The sequence below is a fragment of the Hipposideros armiger genome, unplaced genomic scaffold (genome assembly GCF_001890085.2).
Source record: "Hipposideros armiger isolate ML-2016 unplaced genomic scaffold, ASM189008v1 scaffold_801, whole genome shotgun sequence".
Classification (NCBI taxonomy): domain Eukaryota; kingdom Metazoa; phylum Chordata; class Mammalia; order Chiroptera; family Hipposideridae; genus Hipposideros; species Hipposideros armiger.
In genome coordinates, this window is record NW_017732151.1 from 638,466 (window position 1) to 658,056 (window position 19,591).

The following is a 19,591-nucleotide window of genomic DNA, read 5'->3' on the forward strand; positions in this document are numbered from 1 at the left end:
TGAGTTGTCTTGGGACGCCAGCCCTGAGCAGCAGAGCCCCGGTTTGGATCCAGTATGAGGGCCAGTGACGCTGCGCCCTCTACAGCTAAGATGGTGAACAACAGCTCGATCTGGAGCTGGCCTGCCGTGGGTCGCCGGTGATGGTGTAGGCTGTAGTGGGGCCAGCTGGCAGCGGGCGTGAGCTTTCGTGAGCTGTCGTGAGCCTCCATCCAGGGGCTGGCGAGCGACTGCCTCACCCGTGAAGAGCACAATGATAATACCAACATGGGCCAGTGAAGCGACGTCCTCCACAAGTAGACTGAAGAACAAAAGGACAGCAATTTGTCTGTTCCGCTTCCCCCGATTCCCCAATAAAATCTTAAAAAAAAAAGAAAACCTAATTATGAAACAGACATTTCTGGTATGTGTGAAAAGAATTATATAAAAGGATTTAGAAACAGAGCTTAGAGAACTTGACTCTCCCAAGGAATTAATAAGACTGATAAAACTTTTTTCAGTGTGGCTTTTGACATTGAGATGAGAAATGTACTGCTAGTACAGGGCCCACCAGACAGGAGGAGGACCCTTTGCGTCCTCTCTCTGCTTTTTCTTTGGGAGAGAGATGAAATCAAACAGGGAGGTCACTCCTTATTCAGCTCATGAAGGCTCTGTGGAGGCTGCCTCTGAACTTTCGTTTCCACATTACCAGTTCTTGGGTGGGGAGGTTCTTGGCTTTGGCAGCAGATTTCCCACGACATATTTCTCTTTACAGCCTATAGACCTGCTTTTTGGCCATGCCAGGAGTCGGTAGTTTAAATCTCAAAATGGTTTTGGTGTCTTGAACAAGTAATGAAAACGTTACTGTTATTCATTGGAAGGATTGTCAGTACTTGCATCATCATACTTTAAATCTTATTTTAGATTCAAACATTTGATAAAAGTCTAATTTTAATGCTTTGTATCTGTTATACTGCTTAAAGGAAGTGATGATCTTTTTTTTTTTTTAAGATTTTATTAGGGAATTGGGAGAGGGGAACAGCGTTGGGGAATCAGGGAAGGGGAACAGACAAGTTGCTGTCCTTTTGCTCTTCAGTCTAGTTGTGGAGGACGTCGCTTCACTGGCCCATGTTGGTGCCACCATTGCGCCCTTCCCGGGTGAGGCAGTTGCTCGCCGGCCATCGGACAGCCGCTCATGGTGGCTCATGGCGGCTCACGAAAGCTCATGCCCGCTGCCGGCTGGCCCCACTGCAGCCTACGCCGTCACCGGCGACCCACGGCAGCCCAGCTCCAGGTCGAGCTGCCATCCACCATCCTAGCTGTAGAGGGCAGTGTCACCGGACCGCATGTGGGATCCGAACCGGGGCCCTGCTGCTCAGAGCTGGTGTCCCAAGCCAACTCCCAACCAACGCGCCATTAGGCCACCCAGGAGGTGACTATCAATAACCCCTTCTGTTGGCAAACTTGCTAGTTTTAGGACTTTTTTGAAAAGCCGTATATGTATGTCAGGTCAGTAATTAAGAGGCATAGTGGTATGATGTGACAATGACTTGTTTATGGACAGGATGCATGTCAGGTCAGGTGCACTGTTTCTTTTGGACTGAGATGCTGCCCTGGTTACTTACCTTTGTGACCTTGTATGAGAGAACATTCATATACCACAGTAGACAGGACTGGGTCCTGAACCCCACACCTTCTCCCAGGGGGCAGTTGTGGACCCTCACAGTCGTGCCTCACATACTATTTTGAGGAAAATTCCATATATTATGTCCCCATAAATATTTTAACATGCAGCTTAAAAGGCAGCGTCTCTTTACTAAACATAAACATAATCACATCTAAGAAAATGTTGTAACTCTTCAATACCATCAAATATCCCATCAGTATTACTTCCCCGATTGTTTTTTGTTTTCGTATGTTTGGATCAAATAAAGCCATAGTTTGGCCAGAGTCTGTCTTGTCTCCCTTCATGTGGAAGAAGCCAGGCTGCTTGTCCAATAGTGGCCCATGTTGCAGACCTCATGCGTTCCTGTGTTTGCCCTAAGTTGGTAGTAAGCTCCCGTCCTGGCTTTGTTGCTGTTTCCATCAAGAGGCGCATCATATCTGAGTGTCTGAAAAAATACAGGTAGCATCTGTAATAAAGGTCTCTCCTAGTTGATTTTTTTCCCTTTTGGCTATAATATCTTGTTTTCAACCAAACGTTGTTTTTTTTTCTTTGAGAATCTTAAAAATCTAGAAGTTATTAGTGGTAGAAGCACCTACAGTACCACCTTCTGTGACTTGTCAGTCTGAGTACCAGTCTGTCTTTATTTTCTAGATTTGACAGTTTTGCGAGAATTGATGGTTTCTATTACAACATATTTGTCACTTATCGTACATTTTGGAAAACACTGACCTATGTGAAACTGATTTAATTTGTTTCAGTCCTGAAGTGGTGCACTATCAGTGGCTTGCATTTCCAGGCCTGTCTTACAGCATTGGAGGGATTTTGTGCCTTTGTGATTGATGATACATACACATGACAATTGGATGAGATTGCCTTTGATCATCAGATTATTTCATTAACAAGGGTTTTGAGAAGTTATCATAAGCAGGTTATTGAGAAGAAGGATCATCATCATAGCAACTGAAAACCTACGTGGTTACCTAGTGAAAGGAAAATAGTTAGCTTTTATATTAGGCACTCAGGTACTGTATTTCAGAAGAGCCTGAAAAGATACCTGGGTTAAATGCAGGTCTTCTTCTTGGTGTGAAGCAGCGTAGCTTGAATGGCACCTTGGTGTCCAGAAATCCTGGTTCTAATGCTCCTAAGGTGGAATCATGAAAACTGTCACCCCTCCGGACTCAGAGTAGCTTCGCCAGCCCTTTGGGAAAACTGCATGAGATGTTACTGGGGAAGCTGAGCAAGCGCTTTACAGCAGAGGCGCCTTTGCTGTACCTGTGCTGCAGCCATGGCTCATTTTCTGTTTCTGTGGTTTAGGATTGTGAAGGGATTCCTTTTTAACCAACTATTGTTTATTTCTCCTGACACCTGTTATCCTGGAACAAAATGAAACTAATCTGGTCAAAAACTATATGTATAAATTGGGATTCATCGAATTCCAAATTGGAGTTCTGTTCATTTTAATTTTCTGTTTTTAATATATGCGTCCTGGGTGTGCATGGTTTATGTGTGTTGGTTTACAAGTCTTAGAGTGTTCTCACTGTCACCAAATTATGTGAAGAAGAACCTTATTAAAACAAGGTATTTCTTGGGGTGAGGAAGCTATTCATTATGGGCACATGTGTCTAAAAACTACTTAGACTCCAGAGGAATAAATACATGTCCTGGAAAACCTGAGGATTTTAAGACTTCTTGTAATTGCATATTAACAATCAATTGTACCCTGCACTCCGAGTTACCGATTTATTGTCTTTGTCATTTTACAGCATCCTACGGTTGACATTAAACTTCTCCCCGTGGAGCCACAAAGTAAACAGCTCATGACTTCTGATCAGGACGCTAAGGTTGTGGCTGAACCGCAGGGCCAGAGAGTCCAGGAAGGGAAAGACAGTGCTCATCTGGTGAGTGTGCCCAAGCCTGAGCCCGGCCAGGGTGGGCTGTGCATCTGCCCTCTGAGAACAGTTTCCATGGGACTGAACAAGGAAACCAGAGCTGACACACTAGCACATCTTACAACCTAGACACAGGTGTTATATTCTGGATAAATTTATGTGTAGGGTTGAGTATTAGATGATAAAGAAAACAAATGGCAGTATTTAACAGCTCTGGATACTTAAAGCTTGGGATTTTAAATCACCAAGAAAACACAGTGATTTATAAATACTCTTAAAACATTATAACCATTGCAGTGGTATGTAGTTAAAGAATTAATTAGAATTATAATGTAAACTTTTTCTTTTGACTGTTTTTGTTTTTTCTAAGATTTTATCATGTTAATATTTAAAAGTTTCTCAATGGCTTTGGGAAAGGTAGATTTTCTTAATTTTCAACATTGAAACTACAAGTAGTTTTACTTATGGTGTTCATTCAGAATTTCAAAATATTTTAAATTTCAAAGCTCCTGCATAGCTCTGAATACCTTACTGAATTTCCTTTGTCATGTAAAAATGTGCTTTTCTCAGTGGGCTTCGATTTACTCAATTACTATGGTTTGAAAATATGTTTCTTACATTGCAGTGATGGTGTATTTGTTTTTCAATTTTACAGATGAATGGTCCCATATCTCAAACCACTTCTGAGACAAGCTCCATCCCAGCTTTGAGTCAGGTAATTCAGTTCTGAGATAAATCACAGCAGAGGCTCATATATATCTCCATACAACAAGTATTTATTATAAAACAATTAGAAAATGTTGATGTTTTCCAGAGGGGGCAGGGGTCCAGTGGAGTCCAGTGAGTGTCTGTACGGTATGTCCTCTGGGTTGTGTGTGTGGGTGTGTGGTTCTATAGACAGCAGTGTGCCCGTGTTTCCTTTGATGTCAGATAGGCATCACAGTGTTTTTAATGGTTCACTGATAATCTTGTATGTATAGGATTAGTTTTACATGTTGGTATCTTGTGTTTTTTACAGCACACAAGTCATAGTAAGCAATAAGAAAATTGGCTTCAAAGTTTAGCTGTGATTAATAAAAGAAGGAAATGGAGATCTGTTGGTTTTAAATCCTGCTTTACACCGTTTGCATCTGCGAATGTCAGGTGCGCTTGGACCCACTCCAGATTTAGCTTGACAGTCTTACCAGTGATCTTACAAATCCTACACAAAATTAAAAACTAAATCTTTTTTTAAAGGAAAAGTAACCTCACAAGATTTATAGTAGGCTTCCTCTATCCTCCCAAATTATGAGCAGTTCATGTAGAAATTAAAGGAGGGGATTGGATTGTTAATCTTTTTTTCTTTCTTTTTTTTTAACTTTATTGGGGAACAGTGTGTTTTTCCCAGGACCCATAAGCTCCAAGTCCAGTCACTGTTTTCAATCTAGTTGCAGGGGGCACAGCCCACCATCCCATGCGGGAGTCGAACCGGCAACCATGTTGTTAAGAGCACACGACTCTAACCATCTGAGCCATCCAGCCACCCACTGGCAGCTTAGCGGATGTGGGAATCGAACCAGCAACCCTGTTGCTCAGAGCTCGCGCTCTAACCAACTGAGCCACCCGGCCGCCTTGATCTTCTTTTAATGAGGAATTTTTAAAAATGAAAGACCCCTCCAAACCACTGTATTTCATTGTTGTATTCTGTTTGTAGATTTTTTTTTTTGCCTATTATATTTTATTTATTTTAAAAAATATTTTAAGTAACTTAAATTCCAAATATAAGACCTCCAGTAGTCTAGATTTTGGATTCTGTGCTGGGGGTGGGGGGTTGCTTGTTTTTTAAATTTCTTTGTAGGTGAGAATTGAGATAAGGCCCATCTAGAAAAGAACTGAAACACTTGAGCCTGAATTCAGTATTTCACTTCTGTGGAGAAAGAATTTGACACTAGTGCTACCTACATGTGCATTCTTTTTTATTTTTAAGAATCAGTGTCATATAACAGCCTCATGTGGTGAGGGCTTTGTCCAGCCCTGCCCCTCAGTACCCTAGTGTCCTTGGACAGATCACAACTCTGACCCAGGTTTTGTAAGTTGGGGATGTAGTATTTACCAGTTTTACAGGGTGTTGCATGCCTTAGGTTTTCATAGGATCATTAAATACTTGAGCTGGAAGGTTCCGTAAGAGACTGTCTCGGCTCACAACATGAGTGTCCTTTAAAACTATATTTATAACAAATTTAAACAGCTTTGCAGAAAATAAAAGTCTTGTTAAAAGTACACACACATGTTTTGATGTACTTGTAATGAGTGTACATATCTTACCTCGTTTTTTCCATATCACATGATTCCATCTACACCACCTTGGACTTGCTGTGTGGTGTTTTCGTATGTTGATAAGCCATTATTTCTTTAGTTTTCTTAGTTTCATTTGGTTTTGGGGGACCTTTAAATAGTTTACTTTTTCCTGAACATTTTTCTAACTGGCATTATTTATGGCACACCTAAGTGTGTGGACATCTTGCTTGGTGTCTTGGTCAGTAGTCTGCAGTTGTTATAATTGGCAGTTAGTATGTTTAGCGGTCTGGTTTAGGAACCAGTCTCCTTAAGGTTTGGTCTTTCCCCCAGAGTTGGGTGTAGAGTGAGTCGGAGGAGAATTGCCACAGTGATGGCCAAATAAATGTGAGTAATTCAGGAGCAGGTTTGCATTGGTCCAGTGGTAATAGCAATCATGTTTATTATAGCTCCCTGCTCCTCAAAATTTTGAGGAGTAACTATTTACAAGCCTAGCCAATTGGTGAGCAGCAAAGTGATCCTTACTAGAGGAACTGAGACCCGGAGAGGCTTAAATAATTTCCCCAAGATTACTCAACTGGAACATGGCAGAGCCAGCATTTGAACCCAGGCAACCTGGCTTTAGAGTCCAAACTCAAGATGAGACACTTCCTCTTTGGTGTCTGTTATTTCATTTAAAAGGAGAAACAACACATAGTAATAATACCAAAAATAAAACCAAGCTCTTGTCAGCCATTGGGCAACTGTTTGTATAGTCTCTGAGTGTTTGAAATTAATTTGGGATGAAGCTGGAGGATTTTAGATGAGGAATAGCATGACTTATATTTTCAGAAGATTATTTTGACCTCATTATATTAAGAGAATGGATTATGTCAAGAAAGAAAGCAAAGAAAGCAAGTAAACTATGAAGTAATGGATTACTTCATTGCCAGTGGCTTAGACTAGGAATGAGCGGATTTCACACTTACCTTGGAGGTGGGTTCAACCACACCAGTGAGTGGACTGGGTGTTGTAGATGTTGGGGTAAGGGAAAGAGAAATCAAGGATAGTTGAGCAGTTTGCGGATGCCAATTTCATTTATTTTGAGATGGAAAAATCTGAAGAAGTAAAGGTTTGTGGAAGAGAAATCCACTGGGTAGAAATTGAAGCTGTGAGGTGGGCAGGTGGGGCCAGTGGGGCCTCAGTGGGGGATAGAGCCTGAGATGTGAGTCTGAAATAAACAAATATATGTTTTATGCTATGGAGACTATTAAAACTACTATTGTGTATATGGGTTAGGAGCATACAATTAAAAAAATAATGAGATAAATACATTTTGAGAAACAAACAAAATTTTAAAAAAATGAGTTACCATTTAGAATAAAGTTAACTCTAGTAGTTTTTATCTTTCTGCTGGTCACAAAGGTTTTTACATCCTTCAAGGACACTCTTGACTGTAACTGTTTAGTAAAATGTACTTAAGAAATTGTGTTCTGTATTATTTTACTGAATGTTTCAAATGTGTCAGTTTTATTTTGGGGTTCTTAAGACCCATTAGGGCAGGAACTAGGTCATGTAGCACGGTGACTGCTCACCACCTGTGAAGGGCTTCTGGAGCCTCTGAGGGACTCCCGGTATTGGACTGGTGAGTGTAGATTGTCTGTCTTTCTTTTGCTCTTTCCTTTCTCTTAATGAGAATTTTCAGACATCTGTAGAAGTAGAGAGAATAAAAGGAACCCCAGTGTGCCCATCATGAACTTGAAGTTACCACTGTCATGTTTTGCTACTTTGTTTCGTCTTTTCCTTCCCTCTACACACACACTTCAAAAAAAGTTATGATGTATTTATTTATTTAAATAAAGCAAAGCACAGACAACCTGCCATTCACTGTAAACATTTCAACAGGGATCTCTAAGGGACACGGTTCCAATTTTGTGCCAAGCACCGTTATTCCTGAACACCCATAGACGTTATTTCTCAAAGGCAGAGAATTAGAAAATTAGATACAATGATAAATATCTATACATTTTAAAGAACAGATTTTTATGATTGTTTTCCTTTGGGAACTATACAAGCTAATTTCTTTGGCTGCCACCATCCCATGAAATATAATTCAGAGAATGCTGAAATACTGTAGAAAAAGCAAAAGTCTGAAATTACTTCATCTGGCTGGGATAATAATTTTAATTATTTTTTTGTTGAGTTTATGAGAATAAGAAGAATAAGAAAATTTTTGTTGCTGTTGTGAGTCTTCGGGTTCCGTGTGCTGTTTGGGTTTTAGTTTGTGGAGTAGGATGGTGTTAGGTAAGGGCTGTTGTAATTAGGATTTTGGATTTGAGTGGCGGGGACATGTGACATCTGTGCAAGGGGCTATTTTTGGTATCTGGGTGTCGGCTTCTCGTCAGAAACCATAGAGAGTTAGTGTGAGGTATACTTGTGGAGTTCAGAAAGCGACAGTCATTGTTATGTGTTTTAACTTTTGAACATGGGTTGTTGCTTCAGCAAAGAATTAAGTGGTGACAATGACACTGAAAAAACTGGCCTGTTGCAAAAATCTGTGGAAGAGAAGGAACCAGAGCACAAGATAAGTAAAACTTTGTCTGCGCTATTCGGTACCCTGCAGGGTGAGGGGCTTCACAGTGTCAAACTGGGGGCCAGCAGGACAGCTGCTGGAGCTGTCGTGTGGAGTGGGGTGTTTGCGGGGTCTGGGCACAAGCAGGCTCGCAGAACGAGGCCGCCGTGTAACTCCACTGTTTCTTCAGTGAGTGAGTCCCTAGCTAGGTATGACAATTTGGATGAGCCTGACAGGAATTCAGATACTGCTGTTGTTGAGCAGTCTGGTGGCAGTGTTTGCACTCCTCCGTGTGTGAGTGCTGAAAGGACACGGGCTTTCTCTGAAGGGGACAAGTGTCTTTCATATGCCCTGGGGCCTTCTGACCAGGGAATGCAGGAAGAAGCCCCTGGAAATAACCCTCTGTGCCACCACCCCGTCACTTGTAAAAGCTCTGTAATAGAGGGAGAGTTACTGGTAAATGTTCACATCAGTTGTGGTCATGAGAATAATGCTCCTGGTACGTCTGGTAGGGAGCCGAAGGGTATGGATCACAAACGACAATGGAATTCAATAGAGAGCAAGTTTTACAGTATTTGTGTTGTAGATCCTGGCGGCCCAGACATACAAGATGAGCCGTGTGTTCATGTGTGTGGAGCAGCTGCTGCTGAAAAGAGTCTCTCAGCTGTCACATCTGAGAGGACTTGCAGAGGGACCTGGCCTCCAGACAACGCTGCCCAAGGGCCGTGGGAAGAGCTGTCCCCACGTGGCCAGCCGGGTCTAAGGGAAGTGAAGGAAGTCTCTAATGAGCAAACTAAGCCTAGTTCTGAACTTTTGACTGGCAGTGACCCACCCTCTAAAGTAAACACTGGTGGCAGGCAGGCTGAGTCTTTCAGGGCAAACACTTATACTAAGCTCCCTAAAGATTACCCAGAAAGGACTATATTACATAATGTTGGCAGAATACCTGAATCAAATACTAACATAGACACTGACTCACTAGAATGCGTGTGTGCCATCCCTAGAGGAGAGAGCCACAGCTCAGCAGTAAGTCCCATGGGTGACCCACGTGTTAATGTAACTAATGACATTGCCAGTGTTGAACAAAATGGTGACTTGGGTGTTGTAAACATTAGTGTAGATCAGAGCTTAAACTCTAAAAAGGCAGGAGACAGGAACTCTGTAAAACCTCTGACAGACAACAGTTGTTCCAGTTTAGATGTTAGCGGATCAGACAGGAATCTCCCTTCCCTGAGTCTAGGTGGAATGAATTTAAGCTCGGAAAGGTGTAGCACATCAGTGCACTTTGGAAGTGCGTGTCTTCCTGTTGGTGCTAATTTCCAAGAAACAGTCTTTCACAGATGTGATAACCCCAGACCTGAGCACCTGGGGCCAATGGTGACGGCTGGGCAGTATGGTGGCGACCGCAGCCTGGGAACTGGGAGCAAAGGAGATATGTGTCTGCAACCTGAAAATCGTTTGTCTTATCAAGATGAGGCTGAAATGAGTGTTTCTGAAGATGAATGTTGTGGTAGAAGGGCTTTGGAAAGGAGGTGGTTGAGTCAGGTAGGCCTGTGGGCAGATACTGGGGCCCGCAAGGCTCCAGCCCAGGCCTGTGACTTAACTCGTGCAGTGCAAGAAGCACCCATGGAAGGTGTGATACAGAGGACACACCCCCAGAGCCCCGGAGGCTCACAGGAAGTGGCCCAGAATAGCCCCTCAGGTGTTCAGAGTAACTTTATGTCCTCTGCATTTCTTCTCACCTGCACCGAAGCAGAAGAGAGTGAAGTAGGCCCGACTCTTGAAACAGAAGGTAAACTATGTGAGAAGAGTTCTGGGGGTGACCCTCACAGATTAGAAAATGCTGAAGAAGATTCACTACAGGCTAATCACAGAGAGGCAAGTAAAAACGACACAGAGAGTGTCACGTCAGACTCCAAAACAGTCTTTGAATGGGAAGCAAATATGCTAACATGTAAGGCATTGCACGGTCAGGACCTACTGGCTTGTGTCAGTTCTAGTATAACAAAAAACGCTGCTTTGGAAACAGATCAAGTAGAACAAAATGATGACAGCCGTGGAGAGAACGACTGCAGACAGGCGGAGCTACCCCTTGTACGACCTGTGAGTTCAGTTGCACTGGCGGGTGCTGGAGAGACATGCTCTCTTTGTGGTGGTGGCGGTGGCCATGGAGGCCATTCAGGACAGGAGCAGGTCTACGCACGCCCAAGGGAGGTCTCAGATGCTGTAGGTCATGGGGCTGCCGTGGGGCGCAAGGAGAAAGAGGGGCTTCCCTGGGGGAAAGACAACAGTGAATCCAGTGGCAGCGACTATGGAGGTCCGTGTGGGACAAGCAGACAAGCACACTGCTTCAAACAAAGAAATGCCACAGCCACAGTTAAAGAACCCACATTAAACCATGGTGAAGTGGGTTTTGTGGGAAGTTCAAGGGTGAATGGTGGAAAAATGGAGTTAGGTGACACTCTTGCAGGGTATTCCTGCTTGGATCGTGCCCGAGTGGACAGACACACAGCTGCTCCTCAGGATGTGCTGCACGCACTTCTCGTCATTCCACCTGACAGCAAGGAAACAGAAGTGCCAAGTAGCGAGGACCAGGTTTTATCGCTCTCAGAAGACAGTATAAATAGATATGAAGACCCTTTACAGGACCCTCTGCAGGGCTTCCCAGAGGAATTGGACTCCCAGTGTGTGAGTGAACTTTCCTGCTACTTGGTGGGAGGGGTGGCCAGTCACCTGTTGTCTGAACGACTGGCAGATGGTTGTGGATATCCGGTGGGCTGTCTGTGGGCGAACGCAGATGCACTGGGAGACAGACCCACACTTGGTGGGGACCTACACAGTCAGCCACAGGACCTCGCAATGGCATCATTTTGGATGGGAAAGCCCCCTCCTCAGTTACCAATGGCTGAAGGTGGAGTTATTTGGGGATGGCAAAATGGAGGTACACAGTTAGTAAGTATGCTTTTATTATTGTGCTTGTGACATACTAATCTTTAATCCTGATTGCTTTTCACAAAATTAACGGAGATTCATTCTAAACAATGGGCAGTTGTTTGAATCTCTGTATAAACCTGTGAGTTACTGTAGCATCGAATTAACCGTTTCCAAATTGCAGACTTTGAATTCAATTCACTGTTTGGTGTACTTAAGCCAAAGCTGGTGTGTCAGCTCTTGACAGCACCAAAACCTGTGCTGCTGGCGGTCAGATGCTGCTTCGTGCAGCCTTCTGTCCGTGGACTCCGTGTGTGCATGCTCTAGCAGGCTGCCCTGCCCAGGCCATCCTTCCCTACCACCAGCCCCTTGCTGGGACACAACAACCATTTGACCCAGCGGATGTGTAAAGTTATTTCTAAAAGGTTCTACTTGCAGAGTATACGTGCCTTAAGCTGTGCTGTTTGTGCTTTGCACGGTGACTGTCTAATGTCTAAGGCAGTGGCATCTTGCTGTGTCCCACTTCCATCAGAAGCACCTGCAGAACCTTTCAGACCATGGTGCTCAGGCCCGCAGCCCCGCTCTTTGGAAGGAGCTTCGCAGGTGATTCCGCACCCCAGCTGGCTCGGGCACATTTCCAGGAGCCCTGTAGCAAATGCAGACATCCAACAAATGGGAAGGTAGTCTTGCTCTTAAAGCAGTCCTTTTGGATGTGTGTGATTGAAAGGGCATACTGCTAATACCAAATTTCATTTATTCAAGCAATAGTTTATTGTTAGTGATTCTTGTTGCATTAGACAAGAAAAATGATAGGTAATAAATAGTAAGGAGATAGATATAGCTTAAATGTTAATTAATGCTTATTGTATGGAATAAACAAATAGAAATTAAATCCTATAGTTCAGGGAATTATTTATTAACGTCCCCTCTTTCCAGATTTCCATGCCCACATTTGGGAGTTTCACCAGAGTTACGTTCGTTGATCGGTTTTTGTTCCTTAAATAGTTGTGGAGGCAAACACTATGAAATTAGGCCTTTAATTCATACGCACATAATCATTTACATTCGCAGGCATGATTAACAAGTGTCTGCTAATTTCAGTGCTTGCCACGATAGCGTAGAGTGCACACAGGTCCTGTTATCCTGCTCTTACACCTCTAAGTGACAAACTTGTGTACTGTCCTGAAATTAGCCATTCCATTATGAGATACATGCAAACAGTATTCTAACCTGACATACTCCATTTAAGGGTAGTGCGTTGCTTTTCAAAACTCCAGATTTCGAAGTGCTTGGACAGACATCTGTTTTTAGTAATCTTATATAGCAGCTGTTACTCCATTTTACAAATTAAGAGGTCCACAGACTTCATGACTCTAAAGCCAGTGAATTGTTCTGAATTAAGCTTACTTAGTGGCAAGTCCAGGAACAGTTCTTGCTAACTTGAAATGAAAAATGTTAGTTTCTTTTCCTGATTATCTCACCTATTTTCTCTACCTGCCTTTCTCCTTCCTCTGATATTAGTTACTCTAGTTCCTACACAGTAACTTGTCAGTGAGACCATTCTGTCTCATGTTGAGAAATCACAAGTTAATGAATTGCCAGGTTCTTTTTTTTTTCAAGGGAGCATTGTGTTTGGGGCGACGGGTAAAAGAGTTTTCTTTAGAGCTTCAGCATTTGGGGTTGCTGTCCGTCAAAGAGTAACATTGGCCATTTATATAAAATCGCTTCAGAGCGTGGCTGTGAAGGTCAGCTTACTTCTGGTTCTAGTAACTATTGCTTAGTCTTGAGTTTTCAGTGGGAAATATGACTTAGGTGGCCCATGGGTAAAACTGGAGTTGTCGATAATTAGTTGGAGTTCGTATGACTGTATGAGAATAACCACATTTCAAAGAAATAAGCTTAATACAAGTTATTTCTCATGTGAATTATAAGAAGTTAACGAACTCTTGATAACTTTTAGTTTTTTGCTGCTATTATAGCACTGTGTTCTAATTACCATCATTTTCTTGGGCAAGTTACTTAACCTGTCCCTGTCTTGGTTTTCTTCATTGTGAAATGGGGGCAGTGATGGCTACTACCTGATAGAATTTTCATGGTTAAATATAGGTACGTGCATAGAATATCCTGGCACCTAGCAGACTCTCCAGTGTTAGTTGTCATGTCATTAGCCCCTAATTATAAGTCTCCTTGCTTTCATCCTTTGTCACATCTCAGAGTATCTCTTGAACACTGGTTAACTGCTTAAAATTGTGGAGTCTCTAACACTTGATCTGGACTTGAGTGCCTACCATTTAAGAAGTAGTAAATTACATAAAATGGGTTCTACCTGGTTGTGGCATAAAATCTTGCACAAGTTGTCAAATAGTGGAATATACAATTTTCTATCTTAACTTTTATTAAATGTTCATTCTGAGTGAATATTTCCCAGGCACCTGTGTCCTGAGTTCAGAAGTGCTAGTAGGTATTAGTTATGTGGTGGGGAACAGAATGGACACCCAAGAGTTCGTGGGCTCGTGGGGGACACCAGACACACCCTAGCAGTCAGTGGCTGTGGGAGACAAGCCTGCAAGGGCCTGAAACTCTCAGTGTCTTTTACAGCAGTTCACCTCTGGGGGGAAGTGTGACCTACCATATGTATATTGGTAAGGGAATATAGTCAGCTGCAAAAGGTGCTAAAAGTGGAAAAGACCAATGTTAGTGGGTGTTATGAATTAACGGGAGTCAATTCTCTGGGCAGAACAGCACTAAGATGGGAAAGCTTAATGTGTGTTGTTGTGTGGTAGAAAGAGACCAGGTCTAATTAGAAACAGTGGTTTACACAAGTGTTAGAAAAGGAAAGAGAATAAAGACAGGAGTCACCGAAAAAAAAAAAAAAAAGGCGGAATAATAGGTGTAAATGCTGAGGAAGGTAATGGTCGGTGTCTGTTAGATATGGGGAGTACCTTCTGCTCATGAGGGCAGGGCTAGATCTGCTTTTCCATCCTGACTGCTGAGTGCTGTGCCTGGCTCTTAGTGAGCATTTAGGACGCCTTTGTTGGGGTCATGGTGGAATGAGAGTGACAAACAGAAACACTGTGCAGAAGCCTAGGGCACAAATGAACTGGAAGTGTAGGCGTCCTGTAAAAAGAGAGATTTAAGAGTCGGTGCTTCTTGAGTGTAATATTCTTGAAGGAGAAGGGGAACCCTATTCTTTGCCTTTTACCATTACCTAAAAAGATTAAGAGAATTCCAGATAGGCACTCAGCGAGGCATCTGGTTTTGTGGGCGTGATGTTTATTACTCTTGCTCCCTGAGTATGAACAAAATATATACTATAGTTTTAACCACATTAGCCTCTACTCTCAATTTCAAAAATAGTTGTTTACCGCAAGCTATAATCACCCAGCCACAGTGAATTTTCTGTCCGTTTAAGATTGTTGATCCCCATGTTGTCTCCTTGGTGGCTTATCTGGGCCTTGTGCATATGAGGGGACAGCATCGGGCAATATCTGTGCCACTCTGGCGGTGTGCAGTGAGGCTGCTCCCAGCCCAGAGCTCCTGCCTGGCACTGCCCGAGGGCTCCTGGGACCAGGACCCTCCTCTTTCCCTTTGGAAGCTCTAACCCCTGCACAGTGGGATCCAGGCTTGTGGTAGCTGGGAAAAAGCAAGTAATTTGTCCGGGTTTACTGAATAATTGTCATGGCAGAACTGGACTTAGTTGGGGGAGCAACTGCTCTTGGGACATCACATTTTCTTTTGACTTGTGGAACCACTCAAGGCTTGTGAGCAGAAGAAAAATGGGGTAGTGGTTGTGGGTTTAAATAAGGTACATGGGGGGCCGGCCGAGTGGCGCTTTGGTTAGGAGTTGGCTTGGGATGCCAGTTCTGAGCAGCAGGCCCCTGGTTCGGATCCCACATGAGGGCCAGTGATGCGCTCTCTACAGCTAAGATGGTGAACAACAGTTCAACCTGGAGCTGGGCTGCTGTGAGTGGCCGGCGATGGTGTAGGCTGCAGTGGGGCTGGCCAGCACCGGGCGTGAGCTGCCATGAGCCGCCGTGAGCGGCCGGTCCAATGGCCGGCGAGCGACTGCCTCACCCAGGAAGAGCGCAAAGATAATACCAGCATGGGCCAGTGAAGCGACATCCTCTATAACTAGATTGAAGAACAAAAGGACAGCAACTTGTCTTTTCCCCTTCCCCAATTCTCCAGTGCTGTTCCCCTCTCCCAATTCCCCAATAAAATCTTAAATAGGGCTGGCTGAGTGGTTCAGTTGGTTAAGAGCTCGCTCAATAGTGTGGCTCTGAGCAACAGTGGTTTCAGTCCCGGCCTGAGCTGAGCTGAACTGCCGCTGAGCTGCCAACAGCTCATAAAATCATAAATAAATAGGTACATGGGAAAAGACCTCACCAATGCCGAGAAGGAGGTAAAGGCGGGAGCCCTGTGGATCCCTGAGAGAGTGTTCTGGTCATAGGATTAGGGAGAGCAGAAGTGCCTGCTATGTCTGGACAGCAGGAGGCCGGTAATCCTGGAAATGAGCTGGTCACAGAGGTGCCCTACCAGGCACCTCCCTGACAGACCTGTCAGAGGACCTGTGTTCCTGGAGGAACTTGCATTTTCTACGTCCTTTGCTTATATAAGTGTTTGAACTTTGTTTTCAGGTTTTATCCATCTTGTTCAGTTCACGTTTACAAATCTGTGAATTGTGGTGGGTAGTCTAGACAGAGATGCTAATTGGACCAGCAGTTTTCTATCAGTTACACATCTAATCTAGAGAGCCTTGTACTTCGTAGGAACTTAGACTGTCATGGTGAATTGAGTTCTGAAGACATCAGCTTTTGTTGTTGCACCTGATTTCATCCCCAAGAACATGTAGATGGGCTCAGCCTTTCTAGCATAGATTGTCTTACATATAAGCATTTTTAACTCTGAACTAATAAGTAAAACTGCATTTGATTGCAATTTGGATACAAATGTATATATCACATTTTTCTTAGGTACCAGCAGCCAAGGTTTCAGAGCTAAACCCCAATGCAAAAGTATGGGGGACACCTGTGTTACATTTGGAGGCAGGTAGTACAGCGGACGGCGGTGTGAGCGCCACCTGGGAGAACACGCCCAGCCATCGCCCTGACTGCGGCCAGGGAGGTGAGTGTGAGCCAGTGGGACAAGGGGCAGCTTTGTGCTCAGGCTTTGCTTTGTTTATTTTAGTCCATCTGTAAGATATTGTCAACTCAGATTTGTGCCCTGGTTTGTGACAGTATTTAAGAGCCAGGAGATCTTTCACCATAAGTTAAAAAATTGAAATAACGGCAAGTATATATAAGCTTTTGTTTTGTTTTAAAGAGAAAGTTATTCTCCTAACCCTGCCTTTTGGGGTAAAATTTCCTAACTACAGAATTGAATGCCAATGGCGATGGTGACAGAAGTCATGAGGATGCAGCACTGTCAGAGTTACAGGAGTCAGACCAGACAGCCATGAACACCGTGGCTCTGGACCACTCGGAGTACGAATGTCCACCTGAAAGCAGCGATGCGGGTAAAGCTACTTTATGAGCTCATTTTCATGTAGAGGAAGGGCTGTCTTCCGTTGCTTTTAAAAATTCAGCTCACTAAATTTCTCCCTAAACAACATTCCGTCATTGCTTCCCTTGATTCTACTCTAAACTTACTCCCCCATGGACAGAGATGAGGCCTGCTGGTCAGGCAGGCATTGTGGACAGTGTGAGATGGGCGCCTGCCCCACAAGGCAAACCTGATTGGACTGGGAGGATCAGAAGGTTGCCTGGGGGCAGAGTGTGAAAGCACAGACCAACCGCTAATGTGGAAATTGAGGGTCTAGCCCAACGGAAGTCTTTTTTTTTTTTTTGAGGGGTATTTAAAGCTACTTTCAGAGGAAGACAAGAACAAGAAGAGAACAGGGCTTTTGGGGGGGGGCCCGATGTGGGCAGACATAGACGTGCAGTGGGTCATGGGCACTGACCTCACCTCCTGAGTTTGTTTCTGCGGAAATCCAAAGGAGCAGTTTGTTCTCTGAGCCCTAAGAGGCAGGCCACACTGCCATTACTGACCGTCAGGTGGGGCAGCTTGACTGAAGGAATGGGCTCCCTAAGTTGGCTCGTAGTAACTGGGCAGAGTAGATGCAGGTGGAGTGAGTTCAGCCTCCCAGGTGATTCTTCTATAGATACACCTGAGTTAGGAGAAAGCACATTCTCCCCTTCTGTAATTCCATTCTGTTACGCACGAGAGGTGCACAGTGAGCACCTTGTGAGTGTTGGGCATCCCACCTTTGTTTCCCCCCTTAAGCTGATTCGGCTAGTACTTGTCAGTGTCTCCTCTGCCACCTCACTGCCTGTGTCGCTCAGACCATCCCTTCATGACTTCCTTCCTAGGTGCTCTGCAAACGCCTCTAACTTGTTCCCATGTAATTCTCTATCTCCTGTGTGCCTTTTCCTGAGCAGATAAGTGCTGCTGAATGACACTGTGTTGCAGTATGGAACGGTCTCACTTGACGTCCATGGTCACAGACTTCCAGCGGGCTCTCCGCATGGCCCCGGTGGCCCAGAGAGGTCTCGCTCCTGGGCAGCTGTGTCAGGACTTCTGTTCTCTCCTCCTCTTCCCTATTTTTGGGTGTAGAGCTTAGTGAATTGTAGTTGATGTACAACAAACATCATATATTTGAAGTGTACCTAAGCTTTTGTGCTAGTTTAATTTTCCCTCGCATAAAGCCCAGTACTCAGTGCATTAGAGTTGATTTGCTGACTCTTCCATTCCTCATTGATTTCTCTACTGTATTTGATATGTGTACACACCTGTAAAACCATCACCACAATCAAGATGAGTGCTTCTTTTAACTGGCTTAGTGATTCTGAGGTTCACTTACATTATGACAGTCACAGCTTGCTCCTTTTTGTTGCTGACTGGTATTCCTTCCATTCCATGATATACCAGCTTGTTTTTCCATTCATCTGCTGGTGAATATTGGATTGTTTCCAGGTTGGGGCTATTACAAATGAAGCTACCTTGAACATTTATAAGCAGGACTTTGTATGGGCATATGTTTCCATTTCTCTTGGGTAAATACGTGGGACTGGAATAGATGTATCATCTGGTAGGCGTGTGTATCCACCTGAGACGTGGCAAAACTGTTTCCCACGATGGCCCTTGGTGCTCCCACCAGCAGTGGATCAAAGCTGGAGCTGCTGCATGGCCTCACCAACATCGGTGAGGCTGGTCTTTTTCATTTTAGCCATTCCAAAAGGTAGCCATGGAACCTTACTGTGTTTCTCATTTGTGTCTCCCTAATGACAGTAGCATCAAGCACTTTTTCATACGCATATGTCTTCTTTGCTGAAGGTTCTGTTCAAGTCTTTTGCTCATTCTCTTGTTGGGCTGCTTGATTATTACGTTTTGAGAGTTGTATATATGTTTTGGGCATAAGTCCTTATCAGATATGTGATTTGCAAATACATTCTTCCAGTCTGTGGCTTATCTTTTTGTTCTCCTAACAGTACCTTTTGAAAAGCGCAAGCTAAAATTTTTTATATATTCAGTTTATCAGTTTTTACTCTTACGGGTCTTCCTTTGATCTTGTTACTTAAGAAATCTTTGCTTAATGCCGGACACAAAGGGTTTTTTTCCTAGAAGTTATATAGTTTCAAGTTTTACATTTTTTAGGCCCATGACAATTTCAAGTTAATTTTTATATATGATATGAGGTATGGAGAAAAGTCCTGTCTTCTCCACATGTGGCTCTGCAGCTGGTCTAGCACTGTTTGCTGGAAAGGCTCCTTTCTCCACTGCACTGCCTTTGTGCAGAGCCATCTGTCCAAAGTGTGCTTTGCCTCTGGACCGCCTCTTCTGCCCATTGATCTGTTTTGACCATTGTGCCGAACGGTTTGATTATTGTACGTCATTCTTTAAAACAGATAGTGTTAGCTTTCTAATTTTTGTTTTCTTCATACAGAGTTATTTTGGCTTTTCTAGTTCATTTCCATTTTCCTACAAATTGGAATGAGCTGGTCACTATCTGCACATTGCTGAGATTTTTATTGGGATTGCATTGAACCTGTAGAGAAATTTAACATCTTATTGGAGTACTCATGAGCAAGGTGTATGTCTCTTCTTGTTTAGGTCTTCTTTAATTTCTCTTGGCTGCGTTTTTTAGTTTTCACATCTTTTGTCCAGCTTATCCTTGAGTATTTCATAGTTTTTGGTGCTGTTGTAAGTGATTTTTTAAAAATTTAATTTGCGGGCCGGCCGAGTGGCGCGATGGTTAAGAACTGGCTTGGGATGCCAGAGGGCCCCGGTTCGGATCCCACATATGAG

General features: G+C 43.7%; 1 protein-coding gene across 6 annotated transcripts in view; it reads left to right on the forward strand.

The window, feature by feature from the left end:
- Nucleotides 1-3,407: 3,407 nt before the first annotated feature.
- Nucleotides 3,408-19,591, forward strand: part of LARP4B (La ribonucleoprotein 4B) — a 49,397-nt gene continuing 33,213 nt past the window's right edge. For 2 of the 6 annotated variants that reach the window (XM_019628657.1, XM_019628658.1), the window contains exons 1-4: nucleotides 3,408-3,540; nucleotides 4,187-4,246; nucleotides 16,261-16,411; nucleotides 16,662-16,802. In XM_019628657.1, the coding sequence (XP_019484202.1) occupies nucleotides 3,460-3,540; nucleotides 4,187-4,246; nucleotides 16,261-16,411; nucleotides 16,662-16,802 (433 nt within the window). In that variant the 5' untranslated portion in view covers nucleotides 3,408-3,459. Of the gene's footprint in view, nucleotides 3,541-4,186; nucleotides 4,247-8,286; nucleotides 11,309-11,819; nucleotides 14,179-16,260; nucleotides 16,412-16,661; nucleotides 16,803-19,591 lie in introns of those variants that run through there. The other 4 variants (XM_019628656.1, XM_019628653.1, XM_019628654.1 and 1 more) reach the window with 4 other exon arrangements.